General features: G+C 40.5%; 1 protein-coding gene across 1 annotated transcript in view; it reads right to left on the bottom strand.

The window, feature by feature from the left end:
- The window catches only part of LONRF2 (LON peptidase N-terminal domain and ring finger 2), a 42,603-nt gene extending 31,620 nt beyond the window's left edge, over positions 1-10,983 (bottom strand). The window contains 2 exon segments of the mRNA XM_023618553.2: positions 9,583-9,651; positions 10,209-10,983. Of these exon segments, the coding sequence (XP_023474321.2) occupies positions 9,583-9,651; positions 10,209-10,860 (721 nt within the window). The 5' untranslated portion in view covers positions 10,861-10,983.
- Between the last annotated feature and the right edge of the window lie 12,982 nt (positions 10,984-23,965).

The raw sequence follows: 23,965 nt of genomic DNA, 5'->3' as shown, positions 1-23,965 counted from the left end.
CATGTGTAATATAGAGAAGGCATGACGAGGAAAAAAGCGGGAGAAGAGAAAAAGAACAGTAGGAATGGAGAGTCAAACAATAAAAATTAAATTTTTAAAAAAGACATTAGGGGCCGGCCCCATGGCCAAGTGGTTAAGTTCGTGCACTCTGCTTCTGCGGCCCAGGGTTTCGCCGGTTCGGATCCTGGGCGCGGACATGGCACCACTCATCAGGCCATGTTGGGGCGGTGTCCTGCATGCCACAACTGGAAGGACCCACAACTAAAAGTATACAGCTATCTACCGGGGAGATTGGGGGAGAAAAAAAGCAAAAAAAAAAAAAGATTAGCAGGTTGTTAGCCCAGGTGCCAGTCTTTAAAAAAAAAAAAAAGACTGGCAACAGATGTTAGCTCAGGTGCCAATCTTAAAAAAAAAAAAAAAAGACATTAGCTAAACCAAGGATCAGCAACTTTTTTCTGTTAAAGGCCAGATACTAAATATTTTAGGCTCTGTAGACCAAGAGGCATACTTGAGGATATCATGCAGGTACTTACATAACAAGAAAGAAAGAAAAATTTTGACAAAACTCAAAATATGATAATTATTTTGTACTTTTTTTTCACGCATGTCTACTAATTAGAAAAACGGAATTGTTTGGGAAAGGCAAACATTTTCCTCAACTGAGGTTCAAAGTGAGTGTTCCCTATCATCAAAATCAACTGAAAATGTTCATTGTTGATTATGATCTGTAATGAGATTTTACCTATTTCATCTTCAAAAACGCACATAAGTACTATGAAATACTGTTGTCAATCTATAAGCATATGAATTTAAATTGAGCATTTCATTGCTTGGAAGGCATTTATAGAATTCCATTAGATGCCTCTCCTGATATTTGTCTTTTTAGTACGTCATTACGTAATAAATAGAACTACAAAGTAATAATTTCCAACTGACGATTAGGTGCAAGCTCCTCAGTTGCACAGTTAAATGCATTTTGAAATACAGAATCTCCTTTGGAGATTTTTGGAAATCTCAAAATAAAAAAAGGCTGCTGGAACTACAGTCCGAGCTTGGGAGACAGACCTGCTGTGAGAAGGGAGATCTCCCATCTCGTTCCCGTCTTGCTCAAGTTGATGCTTTTGAACTGCTGAACAACCACAGCAGATGCACACAGCTTTGACTCCTGCATTCTAATATTAATACCCGTTTCCTTTATCCTCATATTGCAATTAATAGTAGTGATAGCGGACATTTTTCTCTTATTCTTGAATTTAAAAAGAACATGTCTCATGTTTTAACATGAACTATGTTTGCTCTAATTTTCTGAGAGAGAATATTTACCAAATTAGGTAACTTCCCTCGTATTCCTGGTTTTCTGAGGGCATTCTAACAAGTAGGTGTTGAATTTTATAGAATGCTCTGTCAGCATCTGAGAGATTCCATGGAGCATAGCTCCTTCTACCTGTTATAACAGAGAATTACATTGAAAGATTTGTCTAACACTGAATTATCCTTATGTTCCTTGATAAGCTCTTCTTGACCTTAACTCTTATTGCTCTGCTACATTCAAAATATTAAGTCACTTAATGAAAGCTTTGGCATCTAAGTACATATTAAGACCAGTCTATGAATTTTTTCCTGTGCAAGCTTTACCTGATTATATTAACCTTATAATAATCTTACAAAACGACATGGAAATCTTCCCAAATTTTTCTAGGATCTAAAATAAGATGGGAGTTAATGCTCATCAAAAGGCTGTTAGAACTTGCTTGACCTTAGCATCTTTTTTCAGAAGAAAATCCCTGAGTAGCACTTCAATTTCTTTTACAGTTATTGGTCCACGTCAGGCTTTTACTTCTTCCTGGATCAATTTTGGTCATTTTTAGTTTCCATCAAATTGTCCTTTTTTTAACAGGTTTTAAAATCTGTGATACTAATTTATATCTGCAATTACGCTGCTTCTTCATTCCTGACACTATTTGTGCTCTGCATTTTTCTTCATCACACTTGCCAAACATTTGTCTCGCTTACTGGTCTTTGTAATGAACCAATTTCTGACTTGTTAACCAACTCAATTTTTTTCTGTTTCATTATTTTCTCTTCACCATTCCTTTGCTTATACTTTGTTAGCTTAATCGATCTCGACAAAGTTTCCTGAGTCAAAAACACATTTCATTCACATTTATTTTTAATCCTTCTTTTCTAACAAATGCATTAAGCTTCTACTCCTCACATTCTAAAGGCTTTTACTCAGGTCCAAAAGCAATTACACTCACTTCTCATCCAGACACCGAATACATCAAAGTGTCTTCTTTGGCAATCCAGTTATGAAGGCAGCACTTCACGATTTAATCTTTTAAAATATTTAAAATAAATCTCTACACATTTTCTAAGCATTAAGCCTTAAGCTTAATAAAACTAAGAGAATTTATTGAGGAACCACCCAAAAATAAAGGGAAGAGGAAAAGCAACTTCAAATTCTTTGTGGGGAGAAAGCATACGGGAGAAAAACGCACATGTGCACCTTCCGAAAAACTGACACAACATTTCAGAGGATTTACCAATTAACCCCCGTACGGAGAAGAGAGTCAAAAAGAAGACAACCTGAGAACCAGGCTTCGTGAAAAGTCTACTCTCTACATCTGTGTTTAGGGTCGATCAAAGGCTGTTCGCCTCCAATTGGAACCCAGAGCCATTGCTGGGCAGGGAGCCCGGGCCCTGCTGTAAAACCTATCAATGAGTGTGCAGTGGTGAGAGATGCAGAACTGTACAAGTGTTATTCAAAAAGCAGTGAAGGAACTGACACATAAAGCAATGACAACTCAGTAGCTTTTCTGGTGAATAGAAAGAACGAATGGCAATTCTTCTCATAGGTTATTTGTTCAAAGTGATGTAGGACTTCAAACTCAAGTCCACAAATCTTAACTGTGTATCCTGAACCTTTACATATGTATACACCCACGTGATCAGCACCCCAATCACGTCCAGAACCTTAGAGGGTTCCCTTGTGCACTTCCCCACTTGGTGCACCTCTCCTGAGGATAAGCACCGTCCTGACTTGTATCCCTACAGATTGCCTTAGCCTGTTCTGAACTTCTTATACATGGAGTCACATAAATACAATGTACTCTTTCACATATGATTTTCACTAAATATCATTCTGTGATACTCATCCATATTGTTGTACGTCTCAGTAGTCTTTTTAAAAAAATAAATTGCTGTCGATTATTACACTGTATGACTTTATTTATTTGCTCATTCTATGGGGTGGGTTGTTTCCTAAATGTTTTTGGCATATATAAATAAAGCTACAATGAACATTCTTGGATATGTCTTTTGGTGGACATAAGCATTCATTTCTATTTGGTACGTACTCAGAAGTGGAAATATTGTGTCAGAGATTACGTATGTTTAGCTTTAGTAGGTAGTTCCAAACACATTTATTAACTTGTACCAATTTACACTTCCACTAGCAATGTAAGAGTTTCAATCGCTTCAAATACTTGCCCAAACCAGATATTGTCACTCTTTTTCATTTTAACCATTCTGGCACATATGTAGTGATATCTTCTTTTAGTCTGAATTTGCATTTGATCACTTAGAATGTTGGGCACCCTTTCATAGGCTTAGTGTCCATTTTGAGATCTAGTTTTTAAAGCATCTGTTCAAGTCTTTGTCGTTACTGAGACAGTCGTTTCTGCTCCTGAACTGCAGGCATTCTTCCAATATTCTGGATTTGCATTCTCAGTAAGATACATATTACAAATACACATCACCTTTTCACTTTTTAGGAGATCTGTGAGGAACAGAAATTCTTAATTTTAATCAGATTTATTTCTCTTATGGTTGTTTTCCATGTTTCATTCTAGAAATAACTGCCTATCCCAAGTTCTTGAAAATATTCTACAATTTCTTTTCAATATCTGACTGTAATTTCAACCTATCATGTAAGATAAGCATCATCCAGGTTCATTTTTTTCCATATGGATAAACAACTACCTCAGATTATTTAAAAGAATAGGCTTTTTCCTCATGGAATTCTATTAGCATCTTTGTAGTAAATCAAGCGACGGTATGTGTGCGAGTCAGTTTCTGCGCGTCTATCCTTGGCAAGGCCCACGCAACTCCGTCCTAATTATTACAGTGTTATAGTAAGCCCTGGTATCTTACAGTGTAAATTCTTCGGCTTTGTTATTTTTCGTCAACATTGCCTTAGCCATTCATCAATTTCCACCAAAGGCACTGGAGATATTTTGACTGAGATTGCCTTAAATCAGCAGTTCAATCTGCAGAGAACTGACATCTCATCAATACTGAGTTTTGTAATCAGTGAAAATAATATAGCTTTCCATTTATTTAAGTCTACTTTAATTTCTCCCAGAAATGTTTTGTAATTTCAGTGTGGAGGTTTTGAACATCTTCCAGATTTCAGGATTTATCCCTAGGAACATTTTTGTTGCACGAATGGGTTATTTAAAAATTTTGTTTTCTATTTGTTTTTTTGCCAAGTGTATATGATTATCATTGATCTATTTTTACCTTATATTCAGCAATCTTGATAATTCACTTATAATTCACTAATTCACTTATAATTTTGAATATTCTTCTGGAGTTTGTATGTACTCCAACATGTCATCTACAATAATAAGTTTTCTTTTTTCCCCCAATCTTACTACCCTCTCACCTGCTCCTTATTGCACTAGCTAGAACTTCCAGTACAATGTTGAACGGCAGTACTACAGTGAGCACCCGTCACCTTTTCCTTCACTGGGAAAACAGTCAACATTTAATTATGATGGTTGCTACAGATTTTTGTAGATACTCTTTAACACATTAAGAAAGTTCTATTTCTGGTTCCGAGAAATTTTAACACGGGTCACATGATTTTTCTCCTTTATTCTGCAGACGTGGTAAACCACATTGGTTGATTTTCAGTAATTAAATTCCACTTAATCACGATGTATTGCTCTTTAAGTGTATCACTGGATTCAGTCCGCTAATATTTCGTTTAGGGTTTTTGCATCTATGTTCAAAGAAATACTGGACTATATATTTTTCCTTTCTTGTCACTGATTTTTGCTCTGACCTTTATTGTCTTTCTTTCTACTTCCTTTGGATGCAGTTTGTTTTTCTTCTAGCATCCTGAAATGGACACCTGGAGACCACCAACGTTCAACTGTTCTTTTGGAGTACAGACATTTAAAGCAATAAATTTCCCTCTAAGCACTGTTGCAGTGGCAGCTCGTAGCTTCTGATATTCATATTTTCATTATCATTCAGCTAAAATATTTTCTAATTTTCACTGTGATTTCTTATTTGACCTATAAGATATATAAAAATGTATTGCTTAACTTCTAAATATTTGAAGATATTCTAGTTATTTACTACTCAATTTTAGTTTAAGTCTACAGTGTTCAAAGAACATATATTGTCTGATTTCAATATTTCAATATTTGTGGAAACTTGTTCTATGGCCCAACCACAGACCAAGTCCAGCCTACTGTTTAACATCACGTGAACCTCAACAGATGGTATATTCTGCACTAGTTGTATCTAGCACTGTATATTAAATCAAAGTGCTGACCTATGTTGTTCCAATCTATATCCTTATTTTTCTATCCTTATTTTACCAGCTCCTAAGAGTTTTGTTCAAAATCTCCAATTATCTCTCTTTTCAGTTTTGCTAGCTTTTGCCGTGTATGTGTACATCTGATTTTAGGGGCATATAAATTTAGGAATGTTACATATTTTCTGTTGAATTGGCTTATTTATCACAAACATATCCATCTCTCACGATGCTCCTTGCCTTAAACACCACCTTATCCGACAGTAAATTTGCCCTATCAGGTTTCCCCTGGTCAGTCTTTGTGCAGTATCTTTTCCCATCCTATTAATTTCAACCCTTTTGTGTCTTAATATCTAAAGTTTATCTCATATCTATCTCATGTAGCTGTGTTTTGTTTAATCTAGTCTGTCAACATTTGTCTTTTAAGTGGAATACTTAAATCACTTACATTTAATGCAAATTAAACCCCATTTTTCTATTTCTTTTCTAGTTGTCCATTTACTCTCTGATACCTTCTTCCTTTTCACTTTCTTTTGAATTAGTCAAGTATTTATTATTCCACCACAGCCTTTTAATTTTATCTTCTTTTATTATCCTTTCGGTGGCTACCCAAGAGATATGCAAACTTGATTTATTAGTGTATTTTAATTACTTTTATCACACCCAAAGCAACACACAGCCCACACAACAATTTAACTTTATTTACTCATCCTAGCTTTGTGCTATTGCCACATTTAACGTCTACATATGTTATAAACACCAGAAGCTGTTGCTGTTTTCTTTTGAAATAATCAATATTCTCTCAAATTTACTCACAGATTTACTCTTTCTGGTGGTCTTCATTCCTTCCTTTAGATGCATGCTTCCATCTGGATCATTTTCCTTTAGCCTGAAGAATTTCCCTTAGTATTTCATGAAGTGCATCTCTGATAGCAACACAAATTCTTTGATTTTATTTATTTATTTGGATTAAAGAATCTTGACTTTCTCTTCATTTATCAAAGGTATTTTCAGCTGGGTAAAAAATTCCAGGTAGGCTTTTCCCCCCCATTTAAGCACTTTAAAGATGTTATTCCATTATCTTCTAGTTTTAATAATTTTCTTGTAAAGTCAGCTAGAAGTCTTTTTATGGCTCCTCTGAAGGAAAATGTCCTGTCTTCTCTACCGGCTTTTAAATTTCTCTTTATCTCTGATTCTAAGTAACCTGACTAGAACATACTCAGATACGTTTCGTCTGTTGTGTGTTCGTGTTTATTCTGTCGGGCTTACTGAGCTTCCTGACTCAGTGAGTTAAAGTTCCTCATCAGATTTGCAAAATTCTCAGCCATTTTTGCTTCAAGTATTTCTCTTTCCCCCTCTTTCTCTCTCCTCTTCTGGAATTTAAACTTCATAGAGTTTAGGACTTTTGTCTGTGTCACACATATGTCTCACACTCTGTTTTGTTTATTCTTTTTTTCTCTGTGATTCCACATGGATATTTTCTGTTGACTTGTTCCTGAGTGTTCTCATCTCAACTTCTGGTGTTTCCAATCTGGTTTTAAATCCATCTAATTCTCAACTTCAGATATTTTTCAGAGACCGTTATCTATTGAATGCTTTATCTTTTCATAGATTTATTTCTGTTTTAACATATTTATTAGGTATTTTGAATTCCACTCACAACCTATTGGCCAAAATTAGTGACAGGCCCCACAAGCAGGCCAGGAATGCAATCCTACCTTGTTGAGGGCAGGTACAGAGAGAGAAACATTTGGGGAACAGCATTAATGATTACTACACTTGGCTAGGGTCACATAAGCAAGTGTCAGCCTAGGTCTAAACACAGGCATTTCTGATTCCAATCACTTGTGACCTTTCTACTATATTAAAACCTTTTAGGGGATAATCTATCACAAAATTAAAATTTGACTATAAATTTTTAAACTAGGGAAACTTGGCTTTCTTATCTAATTTTGAATGGAAAATACTGAATAAAAATTTCATGATGAATTGACTGCAACAGTCCTCGTTTTTAACACTTTTAAATTGAGGTCTAATACATACATGGAAAAGCTACAAATCATGAGTACATAGCTCAATAAACTATCACAAACTGTACACAACTGTGTATCCAACCTCCAGGCCAAGAAACAGAACATCACCACTACCCCACAGGGCCCCCTCATACCCACAGGAACTGTCCTCTTTTACTCCCCCAAAAGTCACCAGTGCCCTTCCTTCTAACACGCTACAGTAATTTGGCATGCTTAGACTTACAGATAGATAGAATCATATAGCAAAGATGCTTTCGAGTCTGACTTCTTTCAGTTAACATTATGTTTGTGATTCATCCACATTGCAGTTTCTGACTATAGCTGCTTTATTTTCTTTCTGTATAGTATTCCATAAAGACATCATACTATATTTACCCGTTAATTCTGTTCTTACTGCACATTAGAGTTCTTTACATTTGGAGTTATCACTAATGACAATATACATTGCTATACATTCTTCTGGTACACATATGCATGTACCTATTCAAAACCTCTTGGCCAAAGGTCATATTTAACATTTTCCGATACTACCGACCAATTTTCCAGGGTAAACTTTGCAGACCCATCAGCAGCATACATAGTTCTCATTTTCTTTCTTTTTTTTCTTTTTTTTTAAAGATTTTATTTTTTCCTTTTTCTCCCCAAAGCCCCCCGGTACATAGTTGCGTATTCTTCGTTGTGGGTTCCTCTAGTTGTGGCATGTGGTCTGACGAGCAGTGCCATGTCCGCGCCCAGGATTCGAACCAACGAAACACTGGGCCGCCTGCAGCGGAGCGCGCGAACTTAACCACTGGGCCACGGGGCCAGCCCAGTAGTTCTCATTTTCTACTTCCTCTCCAATAGTTGGCATTTGACCTTTTACATTTCCAGCAATTATTTTTTTAATTGAGATATAACTGACATACATTTTATTAGTGTCAGATGTATAACACAATGATTCAGTATTTGTATATACTGTAAAATGATCACTACTATCAGTCTAGTAATGTCTATCACTATACATAGTTACAAAATTTTCTGTTTTTTTGCAGTAATTTTTTTTAAAATTACTATTTTAAATTTTTTTTAAAAAAATTTCTATTCTTGTACTGTCTAAGACAGCAGCCACTAGCCACATGTGGCTATGGGCGCTTGAAATGGGGCTAGTGCAACAGAGGAACTGAGTTGTTACCCTTATTTCATTTTAACTAACTGAGATTTAAGTTTAAAAACTGATACTCTATTCAGTTGGTGAAAAACTTTGAAGTTAATTTGGAACAACTTCAATACATGAATCTACTTTTTCAACTCTAAATTTTACAAAATCTAAATATAGCAGAAGCATTTCTGATGAAAATTCAGTGTCCTAATTGGCATGGGCAGTAAATGTAAAACACATAATGAGATTTCAAAGACAATTTTTTAAAAAAGAGTAAAGTCTGCATCTTTTTTCCTACATTGAAGATACGTCGAAATAATATTTTAACCCCTATAGGATTAAAAATATTGTTAAAGTAAATTTCACCTGCCTCTCTTCACCTTTTTTAACGTGGCTACCAGAAAATCTTAAATAACCTATGTGGCTTAAGCAATATTTCTACTGGACAGTGTTGCTCTGCACCATATATGCACACACAAGATAGCTGAAAACAAAATATACAACCTGTTAAAGTATGAATATGTTGGTTAGAAAAACGGTACAGAATATTTGTTAAATAAAGCAATTTAACTGCTCTATCCTAGCAGAGATTCCTCCAATTTAGATATAGGTGTGCCTCCTAAAACGGAAAACCCTAACCCTAAGATTAAAATAAAATGCATACTGACCATAGCACACAAGAGTCCTTTAGCAACAAAAGGTTAGACCAAGTCTTCTTGACTAGTGATTTAAATCATATACAACCTGCTTCAAAACCAGTGAATTGAGAAATCACCCACCACACACGCACTTCTCCACCCAAAATGACGGTCGATAGAGCATTCTCATTCAGAGTCAAACAGAACCACCGAAGTTTGGCCTACCTTCAAATTCTTTATTCTTAACGGGAGGGCGGGCGAGGAGCGAACAGAGCAGGTGGTGCTGGTCACAGACTTTCGTTAAAAAGAACAAAAAAACACGTACTAGTTAGTATAACTATCTATAAGCTAATTACACCATAACAACCATCCAACAGCTTTTGAGACAGGAAGGCCAGAAGCAGACACTACGAAGTAATGAAAGCAGAGTGAAAGGGGCTCCTTACTGGATTCACTGGCTGAAACCCCCAAGCAAATCCCGCCCCATCACAAAGCACTGTTCCGCCTCGAGACTGTTAGTTTCTTACATTTTTCTGCAGGACAAAAACACCCTTGGTCATCCTCCCACTGCTAAACAGCTCAGATAGGCTGGAAAGGCAGTGTTGGCCTTACGGGACTGCTCAGGAAGGCTGCGGAGGTCCTGGGAAAGGCACAACCATGGAGGCGCACCCGGCCTCTGACACCAGCCACCCCGGCTGGAGGGCGTGGCCGTCACCACCTTTCATCCTCACCTCACCACGTTCAGAAAGCAAAATAACCTCGAGGGCCGTGGGGAACAAAGCTCTCCACCCCCAAGCCCGCTGCTGCCCGACAGGTGTGCGGGCGGCGGCCCAGCGCCCGCGGCCACTTACCCAGCTCCAGGGCCTGGTCGCACCGGAGTAGCGCGGCCTCGGGCTGCTGCTGGCGCTGCAGACTCCGCGCCTGGCCGGCCAGCCTGCAGCGCCGGCACTCGGCCGGGAAGCACTTCTCCAGCAGGCCGCTCAGGACCACGTGGACTCGGCGCACGGGAGGGGGCGCGGGCCCCGGCTCCACGCAGCGCTTGCACACCGTGCGCCCCCACGGCAGCGTCACCCGCCTGTGCAGCAGCCGCTGGCAGCGCGGGCAGCCGAGCAGCTCCCGGGCGGCGGCGGGAGCCCTGACCGACGGCCCCCCGCTCGGCGCCTCGGCCGGCAGCCGCCCCTCGCGCCGGCCCAGGGCGCGCGCTAGGCCGCCCGCCAGCTCCCCCAGCTCCTCGGGCCGCAGCGCCCCGAGCCGCGCGGCGCCGCGGAACGTGCCCAGGGCCTCGGGGAGCCGGCCCGCGCGGGCCAGCGCGTCCCCCAGCCGCAAGCACAGGCCGCGGTCGGGCTGCGCCAGCCCGGCCAGCGTGGAGCGGAAGAGGTCGGCTGCCACCTCGTACTCGCCCGCGCGGAAGGCCTCGTCGCCCTTCTCCAGCCGCCAGGCGAAAGGCTCCCCGCGGTCACAGCCGGGACACTGGGGCGGCGGCGGCACCGGCTCGGGGCTCATACCGCGGGGAGGCGGCGGCGGAGGCCCGGAGCGAAGACGCGGAGGAGAGAGGGCACTCGGCCGCCACCTTCGCGAGTGCCACGCGCGTCTGGGGCGGCGCGCTCTAACCCGCGGCCACCAGCGCCTGGGCGGGCGGGCGCAAAGCTGGACCGCGTCCCCGCGCCGCACCCCCCGGAGGGGCGGGGCAGGTGCAGGGGGCGGGGTCAGGCCCTGCCCACGCGTGGCACCCCACCCGCTCCACTGGCTTATGTAACTCGGGTCCGCTGTAGGGACGCGGCGACCCCCTCCCTAGGTCCGCGCCTCTTGCCAGCTATGCGGCCGCTGATCCCGGGCGTCCCCGCCCGTGTGCGTGCGCCTTCGTCTCCACGCGCCCTTCCCCGCGCCTTCTCTCCCCGCCGTCCGAGGCACTTCTCCGCCGAGCCTCCGCGGCCGCGCCGGCAACGGGTGTCCGGGGCCGGGGTCGCCCAGCTGTCGGCGCACCGCGGCCGCAGCCTTTCCCAGGGGCCTGGCCGCCAGACAACCTGTGGCTGTGGCTACAGTGAGAACCTAGGAAAAGTTCCCAAGCACATCACGTATCCCTAGCTTTGATTCGGCAAATTGTCTTAAATGGCTGGGAAGCCTGAAGTGGGCGCGGAACGGGTCTCATCAGCAAGCTTCTCTTAACGGAATAATAAGTTTTAGACAGAGACACTTTAGAACTCTAATTTAGACTGAACAATAAGTTTAATACAAAATGTGAAGAAATACCAAACTAGGTGCTGGGAGGAGCAGGGAGTTGAGAAATGGACAATTGTGCCCTTGATTAGGAAGCAGAAATAGAATTTTTAAAAATGTGTCTTAATGGAGTACTGCATACAGAAGTTGCTGGAAGAAGGGAGTTAAAAGCTACGCTGGTGTTTATGCAAGGACTAAAAGTGTTCTTTCTGTGTTCATTAATCAGGTTTCAGAATTCTCATTATACATAGCCTGCTCTTCTCTCTGTATTGTTCCACCATCTATTTTATTCTATGTATTTGAATGCAATACAATGCATTACAATATTCCAGAATCCATACTGTTCATGTTTTCAAGTCCAAATTTTATTCTAAGTTTGTGAGGGTTTTTTTACATCTAAAACAGCTGACTAAAAAAATATAAAATACCTTGATCAAATCTGGCTTTGGGAAAAGGAAAATGCCTCATTAAATGAGGAGAGAAAATTTTAGAGCAGTTCGTAAAAGGGAAAAGGAGACAACGTTCGGCAGCCCTTTGGTCCTATAATAGACAAATACAGAGCGCATCGCTCCACGCACCCCAACCCCCGCTCTTTCCATGAAAGATTTTCCCCCTAGCCGTCCATTTTGACTGTAACAGTTGTAGTCAAACGAGATTTTTATCTGTTTCTCCTTAGCGAATTATTCCAAACTCTCTTTTTAATCACTTTTTGTTTTTATCTACTTTCTTTATACAGTAGAAATTCACTTATATATGAAGGTTGTTCATTTATCCAACAAATTCACAGCCAACAACCAGGAAGCTAGGAGGAAAAAGCTTCTGAGTATTTAAATTGGTGCCTCAAAGACTACACACTAAGGATTATGAAACCTTATCATCTCAGATCCCATCTGCTCTTATTTTAGACAAATTTCTAGCAAGAGAACAGAAAGGAGAAGCTTGTTGGAGGTATGCCTGCTGAGAGCAAGAAGTGTTTAAAACAAAAATATTAATGTACTGTGAGGTTTATAACATATATAGAAATAAAATTATGCTAAAAATAGCACAAAGGTCAGGAGAGGAGAAATGGAAAAACAGCGTTGTAAGATTCTAATACTATATGTGAAATGATATAATTTTACTTGAAGGAAAATTATAATAAGCTAAAGACGTAGACTCTAAAGCCTAAAACATCCACCTAAATCACACAATTAGCTATAGGTAAAAAGCCAACAAAGGACACAAAATGAAATCATTTTTTTAAAAATTCTATTAATCCAAAAGAAAGAAGATAAAAAGGAGAAAGGCAACAGAAAACAGATGGGACAAAGAAAACAAATAATAAGATGGTAGATTTGAACTTGACCATATCAATCAAAGTTAATTAAATATCAGTGGTCTAAATGCCATAATTAAAAGGCAAAGATTGTCAAATTGTATTCAAAGGAAGACCCAAATATAGACTGCCTACCATTTTAAATAAGAAAATACAAATAAGTTAAAGGTAAAAGAATGGAAAAAGATGTTCCATCTTAACCCTTATCAAAATAAAGCTAGAGTGACTATATTGCTATCTGACAAAGTAGATTTCATAGCCAAGAATATTACTAGGAGAAAAGATGGCCATTTCATAATGATAAGGGGGTCAATTGGTCAAGAGGACATAATAATCCTAAACAAGTATGCACCTAATAATAGAACTTCAAAATATGTGAAGCAAAAACTGATAGAACTGTAAGGTGAAACAGATAAATTCAGAATTATTGTTAGAGATTTCAGTACCCCTGTCCCAACAATCAATAGAACATGTATACTGAAAGTCAGTAAGGATACAGAAGACCTGAATAGTACTACCACCTAGCTTTACTTGATTGACATTTATAGAACTTTCCACCCACAACAACAGAATACATACTCTTTTCAAGTGCACATGGGACATTTACCAACATAGTACATATTTGAGCCATAAAACAATTCTCAATAAATTTAAAAGAATTCAAGCAGCCAAGTCATACAAAGTACGTTCTCTGACCACAGTGGACTGAAAATAGGAGTCAATAATAGAAAAATATCTAGAAAATCCTCAAATATTTGGAAACTAAGTAACACACCTCTAAATAGCCCATGGAATGAATAATTGGATTTTTATATACTAGCATTAAGTGGAAATTGAAATTTAAAAACAATACCATTCACAATATCATACAAACTGTGAAAAACTTAAGGATAAAAATGAAAAACCATGTCTAAGATCTGTACACTAAAAAATACAAAAGGTCACTGAGAGGAATGAAAGGAGACCTGAACAAATGGAGAGACATAACGTAGTGAAGGATCACAAGACTCTGTGTTGTTTAAGATGTCAGTTCTCTCTAAATTGATCTGTGGATTCAACTTGATCTCAATCAAAATCTCAGCATGACTCCTTGTAGAAATTGACAGGCTAATTCTAAAAGTCATATGAAAATGCACAGTACCTGAAATATCCAAGACAACTTTGAAAATGAACAAAATCTTCCAGACTCATTATAAAGCTACAATAACCAAGAGAGTGTGGTTTTGGTGTCAAAATAAACAAACCGATCAATGGAATAGAATAGAGATTCCAAAAGTAGACCCACACATAGATATGGGCAGTTGATTCTCAACAAAGGCTATCGAGTGGAGAAGAAAATAGTTTTTTCAACAAACGATGTGGGAATAATTGGATATCCATATGCAAAAAGAAGTAAGAGGAGGTGGAGGAGGAGAAGAAGAAGAAAAGGAAGGAGAACTTTGATCTATACCTAGCATCATACACAAAAATTAATTCAAAAAGGATTATTGACCTAAAAGTAAAACCATAGAACTTCTGGGGGGAAAAACACATAGGAGAGAATTTTTGTGTCTGGGTTTGAGATATAACATGAAAATCATGATCCATAAGAGAAAAAAAGGAAAAAGGAGCCCCTTACATCAGGGATCTGGGCTGACACAGAGTGAGGCCTCAGTATTATTACATAGCTGGCCTGATGCTGACAGCTAGTTAATTTTGCTCTCCTATTGGACATAAACAATCTCAGAACATGAACATCAGACAAAGTTACCCTGAGATCATGATCAAGTGAGACAAAAACAAGGGCACTGTGCAACCCACAAAATGCCAACCATCCCCTCTTCTCAGCTAAAATGAATGACTACTACTTCTTTACCAGTTACAGCTTCATTCTCGTTCTGGTTTGTCCTCCTAATAAATAAGATTTAGTGAGATAGCCAATTGTGGAACTGCACCTGCTTTCTCACAGCACCCAATCAGATCCTTCTTCCTTAGATCTTTCCCAAAAGTATCCAGCCAAAGCCCAAACCCCATAATAGGTTCTTTCTAACACCCTCTTACCAAGACTCCCCATGGTGAGTGTTCTCCTGCGCCACAATGAGTAATAAACCAAAATAGAAAATACAGTGTTCCTGGTGATTTGGGGCACTAGGGCATTGACAAATTGATAAATTGGATGTATCAAAATTGAGAACTTCTGCTCTTCAAAAGACACTAAGATATGCTGCACACTTGAAAAAATATTTGTAAATCATGTATCTGGTCAAGAACTTGTATCAAATATATACAAAGAACTTTGGGAACTCAAGAAAGCACATAACTGAATTAAAAAGTGGGCCAAAGATTTGAACAGACACTTGACTACAGAAGCTATATTGATGGCAAACGGGTATATGAAAAGATGCTTAGCATCATTACTCATTAGGAAAATCCAAATCAAACCCAAATGAGCTACCACCACACACCTACTAGAATGTCTACAATTTAAAAAACTGACCATACCAAGTGTTGGCAAGTACATGGAGCAACTAGAACTCTCAGATACTGCTAGTGAGAAGTAAAATGGTGCAGCCACATTGGAAAACAGTTTGGCAACTTCTTGAAACGTTAAATGTATACTTACCATAGTACCAGCCTTTCCACTCCCAGGTATTTATCCAAGAAAAATGAAAGCATGTGTCCATTCAAAGACTTGTATGTGAATGTTCATATTGACTTTATCTGTAATAGTTAAAAATTGAAAATAATCCAAATGCCCATCAACAGGTGAATGGATAAACATATTGTGGTCTGCACAATGAAATACTACTCAGAAGTAAAAAAGAATGAACTATTGACACAGGGACCAACATGGATGAAATCCAGAAGAAGTAGGCTGAGTGAAAGAATCCAGACAAGAGAGAGTATATACATATAAATGATTCTATTTATATAAAAATCTTGAAAATGCAAACAAACCTACAGTAATAGAAAGTAGATCAATGGTCATGTGGGGATGGGAGAAGGGATTACAAAGGTGAATGAGGAAACTTTCAGAATGATGCAAATGTTCATCATCTCGATTGTGTTGATGCCCTCAGGGGTGTACTGACGTGTCAAAACATCAAATTATACATTTTAAATATATGCATGTTATTATAATTTCAATTACACTTCAACAGAGCTGTTTTAAATCTGTATAGATTTAAAAAGAGAGATTTAAACATTAAATTTTAAAAAATATGTGATGTATCTAAAGCTATATTTTGCAAGAAATTATAGCCTTAAATGCTCACATTAAAAAAGAATAGAAACTAAAAAGCAATATGCGAACATCCAACTCAAAGAGTTGAGAAAGAAAAGCAACAGAATAAACCCAAAAAGTAGTAAGAAACCAGAGAAGAAACTAGTGAATGGTTCTTATTTTGTTAAGAAAAAGATATCAACTCAAAAGTTAAGGAAAAAAGATGAGAAAAGGGACAATAAAATGAAACACTATGATTAAGATGACAGAAATCTCTAAATATATCAATAATTATAATAAACATAAAAGGACTACATTCACCAATTAATGATTGAATATGTCAGATTGAGCCAAAATTCATCCCAACTATATGTTATTTCATAGAGACACACCTAAATTATAAAGTCAAATATAAGTTAAAAATAAAAAGATATTAAGGTAAATACTAGTAAAATGAAAGCTGGGTGGCCATATTAATAGCAGATAAAATAGATTTTAAGGCAAAAGCATCATTACTAATAGAGTTGCACCCAATGATAAAAAGGCTCACTCACCATGAAGATGTTGAATTCTAAATGTAACCGAACACAATGGGTAATGGGTTCGTCTCTTGGTGAGTGCAGAGATGGAAAACACAACCAAGCTGGAAGTAGATGAAGAGAGGTTCATCACTTTCACAAGCAATGGAGAACACTGGGCACAACTCCCAAAGCAGTGTCTCCCCAACTTCAGGGCCAGTAGAGACTTTATACAAAAGAGGGCAGAAGATCAGGGTTTATTTGCATAACAACTGTAACAACTGTGTTCTTTTAAGGCACAAATTTAGCAGGTAAACATGTTATTACATACATCACATAATCTAAAAATGGCTGTTTTGACCTTCCCAGAGGAGAATTTAAGATGCTAATGAGTTAAGGTAACTTTAGGATGTCTGGTGCGGGAACATTTTGGGGGGGCGGGGATCTTTCTGCAGAGGTGTGATTTCTCTGCAAAACAGCAACATCTGCAAAACCAAGACGTCAGTTTCTGCAAAATAGAACACATAGTTTCTCTTCGTCTTGAAAAACACTTGACAGACCATGTTGGTTGTTAAGTAAATCCTCAGTAACCCTTTCTTTGCCCGGTTCCCTGGTCACGTAAGCAGGTGTGCAACTAATAAAAGAGCCTCAAAATACATAAAGAAAAAACTGATGGAGCTACTTAAGTAGACGAGAGGTGATGAGAGAGAGAGTGAAATTTTACTTTTTTTAATAATTTTTTTGTTTTTATAAAGTCCTTTATTATAGAAGATTTCAAGCATATGCAAAAAGTAGAGAGGATAATAATAATGAAACCCCATGTATCCATCTTCCATTTTCAACAATTTATGGCCTATCTTATTTCCCAGTTGTCCCCTCCCCTAGATAATGATATAGAAAACCTGTTCCCAAAAGTTCGGTCTCTGATCCCCATGCCAAACCAAATAATGGGAACAGAGTCGTGGGAGAAAAAAGGAAAGCTTTACTTTGCCAGGCAGAGGGAGCAAAGCAAGGGCCAGTGCCCCAAAAGTTGCTTGCTCCCGGTTAAGAAATGGGTAGGTGTTTTTATTTGGGGTTTTAGGTAGAGGAGGGGACCGTGGATTTCTTGGTCAGCGTTTTCCCATCGCCCTGTGTCTGGGGCTGCTTCCACTGGAGGAGACTAAGGATTTTCAGATGAGTGTGCTTGGCTGTTCATCTCCATGGTGGAGGAGGACTCTCGTGTCAGGAAGCTGAGGAGTTGGGCCTGGGAAGCTTCGGTTTCTTGATATTCTCTGGACATTAGTTTCTCTGTAAAAGAGCTTCAAGGTCCTGGGATTAGCTACAACTCTAGCGGGAGCCCAATTTGTGGCCATCTGGGCTTTAACGATTTGTAACTTGTAACTTCTATTTCCTTGTAAAGCTCAAGGAGTCAGAGGCTGAAGTAACAAACATTTACATCTGACTGTAACTACAGACCCGGGGAACTAGGAATGCAGGGTTTAGCTTTGACCCCACACAGCCAGGTTCACTGCAGGGGAACCCATTTCAAGGGTGATATTAACCAAGAGCCGGTAACAAACCAAGTCAGAGAACAAATAAAACTAGCAAAGCATTGTTTATTGCAACCTGATGCATGCACAGATATTACTGAGGCAATTCCTTTAGTGTAATTTGAACATGATGGTGCTATGAAGAATCTCGTTACAGCATCATTGCCAACAGACACAGCTAGCTCTGCAGTGTGACATTCGGAAGGACTACTTAGGAAAGACTGCAAAGAAAAGTCTGATCTGAAGGAGAAGCTACCAAGACAGGAAAAGGTCCTGGGGTTGTCACCCAGATTAAGGAGCATGTACCGGGACGTAAAATAATGCGCAGCACCTTTCATCAAGAAACTCTTCCTATGAAAACAAAGTCAGCTAAACCAAAGTGTCCTTAGTGACATCATAAAAATTGTGAAATGTGTAAAGCGGAATTCAAGATTATTCTCTTTATTATATGAAACTGTAAACCACGAATCACAAAGAACTCTTTTTTTTTTTTTTTTTTGAGGAAGATTAGCCCTGAGCTAACATCTGCTGCCAATCCTCCTCTTTTTGCTAAGGAAGACTGGCCCTGAGCTAATATCCATGCCTATCTTCCTCTACTTTATACATGGGACGCCTACCACAGAATGGCTTGCCAAGCGGTGCCATGTCCGCACCTGGGATCCCGACTGGCGAACCCTTGGCCGCTGAAGCGAACGTGCGAACTTAACCACTGAGCCACGGGGCCAGCGCCACAAAGAACTCTTATTGGCTGTTGAGTTATTGGCTGTTGCCAAGGGGGAAAGTTCTGCTGGGAATGTCTGAGCTACAGAATGAATGCTTAGAGCTTCTGCTATATCAGAAACCAGGTTGATCCCAATTTTAAAATATGTAAATTAGATAATCAGACATGCTTTTTTGTTTGATATCTTTGTATCTTTAATGATCTTAACTTCCGTTCAAGGAAGAAATGCAACGTTTCTCAATTTCAAGTAAGACTGAGGGCAAAAGCCTTCAAGTTATTGTCAACGTTCCTCCGTGAGATGTTTTCTCTACTCTTAGTGTTATTAAAACAAAATAAAGAGCAAGACAGAAACACTGTCTCCTGCAAACGGCATGGTTGGCAATTTAATTTAGATTAGGTTAACTAACAAGCAAGAAGCAAGCTCATTTGTCACCCTAAAAACTTTGTATATTACAGGCTGGCCCTGTGGCTGATTGATTGAAAGTTCTGTGTGCTCCACTTTGGCGGCCTGGGTTCGTGGGTTCGGATCCCAGGCACAGACGTATTCCACTCATCAGCCATGCTGTGGAGGCATCCCACATACAAAACAGAGGAAGACTGGCACAGATGTTAGCTCAGGGCACATCTTCCTCACCAAAGAAAAAAAAAGTATATGTTAATATTCATAGTATTTATTCAAAGGGTTCATATACACATTTCATGGGGAATCATCATTTCACTCAAGAATTATTTTATTTAGTTTCAACTTTTATTTAGTTGCAATTGTAGAACCACCAAAAGTTAAAAGTGTATAGGTTAATTACCTACACAAATGTACACTTTCAATGAATGTGTACAGTTTTTGTAATTTTTTCCTTTTTTCCAATGTTGTGTTTGTACTGATTACTTTTATTGAAATGTGATTTTATGTTGAACTTATTAATAAGTTGAGTCTTAAAAACCTAGGCTTGTATTGTGTGTATCTTCAATAATTCCCTTCATTTTCCTAGTAATTTGTTTTATTGTATTTTACAAAAGTATCTGCAATGGATTGGAAATTAAAAATAGCTTGAGAAACACTTCCTTGTGGAAATTCTTACCTTTTATCGCCCAATCAAAACTTCCATTCTCTTTATTCAGATTAATTGGATTGAAAAGATTGATGCTCACCCCCTCCCTTTCCTTTCCAGCTCTCCCTGGGATATTTGATTGCTCATTCACTGAATCTCTAATTGATGTGATTTTAGGGAGTGTCAAGGGAGGGATAGGATTGGTTAGGCCCCTGAATTTGGCCTCTGTGAGAGAAGAAAGAACAGAGCCAGCACTTTGGGTGAATTATTTGGCAAATCTTTACTCCCTGCTTTTATGACTTCCTCTGTTTGTTCAAAATATTTCACTGCTGAACTGCTGGCCACCTCCTCTCCAAATGCCTCTTCTTCAAATCTCCAAATTTTAAAGTATTTATATCCACTCTCCGAGAGGTGCTAGATAATTACTTACTTGCAATGAATTCAGCTTATAAATAAGGCGTAATCCTCTAGGATCTTATTCATATTTTAAAATAAAACTAGTTAATCCAAATGAATGCATGCAGCTCCAGTATTTAGAAACCCATTTGTCACCATGTTTCTACAGCCCACCCTGTTTACTTATTTCGCCAGAGAGTAATATACACAAACTTTGGAGCCACCACTCACACCCAGTCCTGCCTCATCCTCACATTTACAAGCAAAGCTCAGCTGACACAACACAAGTTCTGCAGTTTAATCCTAGAATCAGTCTATGCGGTAGAGGCTGAACAGCCCACACGTGGAAGCCTGCCCCAGCTTCCCGAAAGGGGATGAATTTTGAACAATATCCTCAAACTGCTTAAATAGTTCAGAAACCTAAACGAGATGAACCAGGAGCTATCTGCGCAGGTACAGATGAGTCGGAGGACAGCTCAGATCACATCATTATCCCTCTCCATGGGCCACGAGTGTCTGACTCCTTCACAAAACTGTGAGCTTGCATAAGGCGGTGACGTATCTCCCCAACAGCTCCCGGCATGGGGGCTGCCCTTAGTTTGTGCCCAGGAAACCTCTGTAGAATGAACGTCTCACCTCTTTTAAACCCACAAAGCTTGCGTGACCCTGGAGCCCTGTGGCAGATTCCACTTGGTAGAACACTGGAGCCAATGGCTGTGACTCCGATGCTCGCCCGTGAAGAGTGGCCACACTCAGAGTTTTCTTTATCAACCTGTCCCCTGACACTCCTTACTCACACACGCATGCACACACACACACACCGTAATGTGCTGGGCATTTGACTTCGAAAACTTGTAGGGCAGCAAGGAATTTGATGTGTTATCCAGGTGCATTACGTCTAGCGATCCAGACAACAGCTTTCAATTATCTGGTGTGTTTAACATCATAAACAAACCATCTGGAGCCTCACCTCCACCATGCTCATGCACCAAGGGAGCTGGAGGAGATGGAAGCCTCTTCCATCACACCAACCAAGAAACATGGTTCTCCTTCCCTTGACAGTTGTCAAGAGGGGTACTAGATGCCTGGGAAGCCAGACTCAAGAGTCTACATGCCAGCTCAGGTTGGTGATCCCAGCAGGCTGTGTGGCCAGCACATCAGCACACCAGCTCTACAAGCGACTGTGCACCAAAGGCCAGGGCGAGCCAGCCCCGCAGCTGGGACCGCAGAGAGGAATGTCCAGATGCTGCACTGAGCAGATGGGGTACGGCAGCCTCTGTGTCGGCTTCCTGACCAGTCCAAAGCTCTTATCCCAAACGGGGAATGGTTAGGCACAGGCCTGCACATGGACTGGGTCTCCACTGCTTCACATCCTAGTGGAAGGAAAGGATCAAGAGCACATGCCTGCTGCTCCCCACTAATGAAAGTCAGTAACGCCCCAACTTGCCCCTCACTCCTCTTATTTTATGGGAAAAATGAAAATGAGGAAACTGAGGCAGAGAGAGTTTTGGCCCAGGAAAGGCCAGTGCAGAGATGTGACTCCAGGCAGGCTGGTTCCAGTGTTCTCTGCTCTTACCCCCACCCTGTGCCCTGCTGCCTTCTCTTCCCGGACTCGGCCACTTGCAGCCCCATTTGTAGGGGAGGGGTGTGGTAACCCGTTGCTGGAATGCTCCTGGACTCTGACCTTCCTCCATTCAACTTTTGGCCTGAAATGTACCTCCTATGAAAATATTTTCACAAGTGCTTTCATTATATGGGTGTCTTGAACTGACCCTATGATTATCTACAAAAGTAACCCATTCACCTTTGACAGCATTCAGATAATGTCCTCGTGTATGACAGTCATTTTTATAGGGGGTAATGACTTCATTACTGTAAATGAAAAAATGATGTCTTGGTTTGCGATTTCAGGTGGGCCAATAAGACTGAAATATCAATCCAATGCATCTAATAAAAGTGTGTTATCTCATGTTGAGCTAGAAATAAAATTGGGGATTGTAAGATATATTATGTTGGAATGTTTTCGGACATGTTAATTACATTAGCGGCTATGAAATTTAGCAGCTTTCTGTAGTGTTCTGGCTGTGTGCTTAACATAAAGTGAGTCATAAAGCGGTTTGGATCTACATATATACATTTATGTTGGGATAAAGGGTATCTATGAATTAATTACTAGATCCTGGAATGTTAGAATTAGGGGAACCCTTGGAAGCCTGAAAGAAATTTTGCTTCGCTACGTTATAAACAAATTTTAAACTGCTCCTACTCGTAGATTTGAGAAAGTTTTAATTAAATCCATGCAGTTATAAATTGTCAAAAATAAATCCGAGAAGCCTCACAAAAACTTAGTTACATACAATTTTTCTTTAAGTTCCATTTCATAGATGAAGAAACTGAGAAAACAGAGAGGCTGGATGATTTGAACAATCCAGAGCCAGCAGAGGACAGAGGCAAGATTGGAACATAGGCCTTATGGTGCTCGGCCCTCTGTTCTTATGGTGCTAGGCCCTGTGTTCTTATGGTGCTAGGCCCTGTGTTCTTATGGTGCTCGGCCCTCTGTTCTGATGGTGATCAACCCTCTGTTCTGATGGTGCTAGGCCCTCTCTTCTAATGGTGCTGGGCCCTCTGTTCTTATGGAGCTAGGCCCTCTGTTCTGATGGTGCTAGGCCCTCTCTTCTAATGGTGCTGGGCCCTCTGTTCTTATGGTGCTAGGCCCTCTGTTCTTATGGTGCTAGGTCCTCTCTTCTTATGGTGATCTGCCCTCTGTTCTTATGGTGCTAGGCCCTGTGTTCTTATGGTGCTAGGCACTCTCTTCTTATGGTGCTCGGACCTCTGTTCTCATGTTGTTCGGCCCTCTGTTCTTATGGTGCTCTGCCCTCTGTTCTTATGGTGCTAGGCCGTGTGTTCTAATGGTGCTCGGCCTCCTGTTCTTATGGTGCTACGCCCTGTGTTCTGATGGTGCTCAGCCTCTGTTCTTATGGTGCTAGGCCCTGTGTTCTTATGGTGATAGGCCCTCTGTTCTAATGGTGCTCGGCCCTATGTTCTTATGCTGCTAGGCCCTCTGATCTTATGGTGCTAGGCCGTGTGTACTAATGGTGCTCAGCCCTCTGTTCTTAGCTGCTCGGCCCAGTGATCTAATGGTGCTCAGCCCTCTGTTCGTATGGTGCTAGGCCCTGTGTTCTAATGGTGCTCGGCCCTCTGTTCTTATGGTGCTCGGCCCTCTCTTCTTATGGTGCTCAGCCCTATGTTCTTATGGTGCTCGGCCCTCTGTTCTAATAGTGCTAGGCCCACTGTTCTTACGGTGCTAGGCCCTATGTTCTGGTGGTGCTAGGCCCTCTGCTCTTATGGTGCACTGCCCTCTGTTCTTATGGTGCCAGGCCGTGTGTTCTAATGGCGCTCGGCCCTCTGTTCTTATGGTGCTAGGCCCTGTTCTAATGGTGCTAGGCCCTCTGTTCTTATGGTGAGAGGCCCTCTGTTCTAATGGTGCTCGGCCCTCTGTTCTTATGGTGCTAGGCCCTCTCTTCTAATGGTGCTCGGCCCTGTGTTCTTATGGTGCTTGGCCCTCTGTTCATATGGTGCTCGGCCCTCTGTTCTTATGGTGCTAGGCCCTGTGTTCTAATGGAGCTCGGCCCTCTGTTCTTATGGTGCTAGGCCTTGTGTT

This window comes from Equus caballus, chromosome 15 (assembly GCF_041296265.1).
Source record: "Equus caballus isolate H_3958 breed thoroughbred chromosome 15, TB-T2T, whole genome shotgun sequence".
Lineage (NCBI taxonomy): Eukaryota > Metazoa > Chordata > Mammalia > Perissodactyla > Equidae > Equus > Equus caballus.
This window is presented reverse-complemented; position numbering and strand designations above follow the sequence as displayed.